Source organism: Olea europaea, chromosome 15, assembly GCF_002742605.1.
Source record: "Olea europaea var. sylvestris chromosome 15, O_europaea_v1, whole genome shotgun sequence".
Taxonomy (NCBI): Eukaryota; Viridiplantae; Streptophyta; class Magnoliopsida; order Lamiales; family Oleaceae; genus Olea; species Olea europaea.
The window spans coordinates 7,067,888-7,068,838 of NC_036251.1; the positions used below are offsets into that span (position 1 = coordinate 7,067,888).

A 951-nucleotide genomic window follows, 5' to 3' on the forward strand; every position below is an offset into this window, starting at 1 on the left:
TACCTAAACTAAACTTAACAGCGGCTTAACTACTTTTACTCAAATCATGGGGAAAAGATGACTTCGTGTCCTTGTTAGTAAATTGGCTTATATGCACAAATGGTTCCCTATGTATGAAGTCGTGGTGGCTTATATGCACAAATATTTCTCCATAAATGCGATAATGTGTATATGTTAAAAACATTTCACACAATTAAAATATAATTTAGTTATTAAAAAGAACAATGTTATTCATAATGAAAATTACTAGTAATCACTCTACGTGACATATTGTTTAGTCACGGGCAAATACTACATAGTCGAATTTACCTTTACGAAAGAACCACATGTGATGCACACACCCTTTTAACAAAGAAGTTGAAAGACAGTTGATGGTAAGGATCATTTTCTCAGCCAAAGATTGAAAAGGGATGCTTGGTCCTCTTTGTGCAGGAAGTCCATATTATTATTGAGGACCATTCATGCAAATAAGCCCCAAACGAATTTTCCACAAACTATTTCCATGAGCGTCCCAACAGCTGCCACGATTCAAACAACCTATGCCAACAACCAAATTCTACTTATAAATTCACACCAAATTTACAATCAAAAGAAAAAGCTGAGCAAAAATGGCGGTGAAGGAGGAGAAATCTCAACCGACGGTGGTGATCAACAAGTTGAAGTTCACCTACCCTGGAATTGATGGCCATCCTCCACCTGGGTCCGCCCCTTTAATCGATGATTTCTCTCTTATTCTCAATCCCGGCGATCGATGCCTTCTTGTTGGATCCAATGGCGCAGGTACTTTCTTTTCTCTCTCTTTTCTTTAATGGTTTTTTTTAATAATTTCTTGTAGTTTGGTAAATTTAGAGGAAATGGGGTTGGTTTAATTGTTTGTGGGCTTGTAGACTGTAGTTGTAGGGGAAGGTACGGTTTTCTTTTTCTAATTTATTGTAGTTTGCTGAATCTAGA

At 36.9% G+C, this 951-nt stretch overlaps 1 protein-coding gene across 1 annotated transcript in view; it reads left to right on the plus strand.

The window, feature by feature from the left end:
- Window positions 1-443: 443 nt before the first annotated feature.
- Window positions 444-951, plus strand: part of LOC111409991 (ABC transporter I family member 20) — a 9,771-nt gene continuing 9,263 nt past the window's right edge. The window contains exon 1 of the mRNA XM_023040137.1: window positions 444-780. Coding sequence (XP_022895905.1) covers window positions 609-780 — 172 coding nt within the window. The 5' untranslated portion in view covers window positions 444-608. The remainder of the gene's footprint in view (window positions 781-951) is intronic.